The 879-nt window shown below is 48.0% G+C and overlaps 1 protein-coding gene across 1 annotated transcript in view; it reads left to right on the top strand.

The window, feature by feature from the left end:
- The first annotated feature begins 578 nt into the window (after nt 1-578).
- Nucleotides 579-879, top strand: part of syngap1b (synaptic Ras GTPase activating protein 1b) — a 75,096-nt gene continuing 74,795 nt past the window's right edge. Inside the window, 1 exon segment of the mRNA XM_056603096.1 lies at nt 579-678. Within this exon segment, the coding sequence (XP_056459071.1) occupies nt 588-678 (91 nt within the window). The 5' untranslated portion in view covers nt 579-587.

The raw sequence follows: 879 nt of genomic DNA on the forward strand, positions 1-879 counted from the left end.
AATGCACCCCTAGGGTTGTCGCAGCACTCCCCCTGACAGCAGTGTTCCTGGACCTGTGATGAAGTACAGTACAGTGTCAACTCTGAAGACCATGCCTCGTTTTAAATGCGAGCGCTGTTGCCAGAGTCCCCAGATTGTTTTTTACAGACTCTACTCTAATTTATAAAGCATGACCTCAAATGCAACCTTCCTATCTTACTTATTATAGTTTTATAACAGTTAAGGGATGAAATAAGGAACAATCTGAAATACAACTTTAAACTTTCCAACTGGGAAAATTCAGACAACGGAGTCCCATTCTACCAATTGATGCACTCTGAAAGATTATAACACCATTTGAGTTAATGTGTATGCTTCTATGCTTGCATCCGATTATGTGTGCACATTTATAGGTTTGTTCTTGAATGTGTGTGTGAGCGAGTGTGTGTGTGTGTTTGTGTCTGCGCAAATGTGTGCAAGCATGCACGTATTACTAAGCAGCTCTATGGATGCGCAGGTTAGCTGCAGGGCTGCTTGTCCCCTGACTCGTGCGCTGACCCGCTGCTCTCTCTCTCTCTCTCCCTCCCTGGTAGGTTCACCCTCTGCTGATGCGCGAGAGGCGCTCCGAGTCCCACAGGAACAAGCTCCTGCGGCGGACGGTCAGCGTTCCCGTTGAGGGGCGGCCGCATCCAGAGATGGGTAAGCAACCTGATGTGCGACAGGAAGGGGCCCGCCCCCCGCCTGGCTGGGTTACACAGAGTTACATGGAGTTACATAGAGTAGCTACCGAGTATCACAGAGTTACGTAGAGTTACATGGAGTTACATAGAGTAGCTACCAGTATCACAGCGTTACGTAGAGTTACATGGAGTTACATAGAGTAGCTACCAGTATCACAGA

Source organism: Gadus chalcogrammus, chromosome 11 (assembly GCF_026213295.1).
Source record: "Gadus chalcogrammus isolate NIFS_2021 chromosome 11, NIFS_Gcha_1.0, whole genome shotgun sequence".
Classification (NCBI taxonomy): Eukaryota; Metazoa; Chordata; class Actinopteri; order Gadiformes; family Gadidae; genus Gadus; species Gadus chalcogrammus.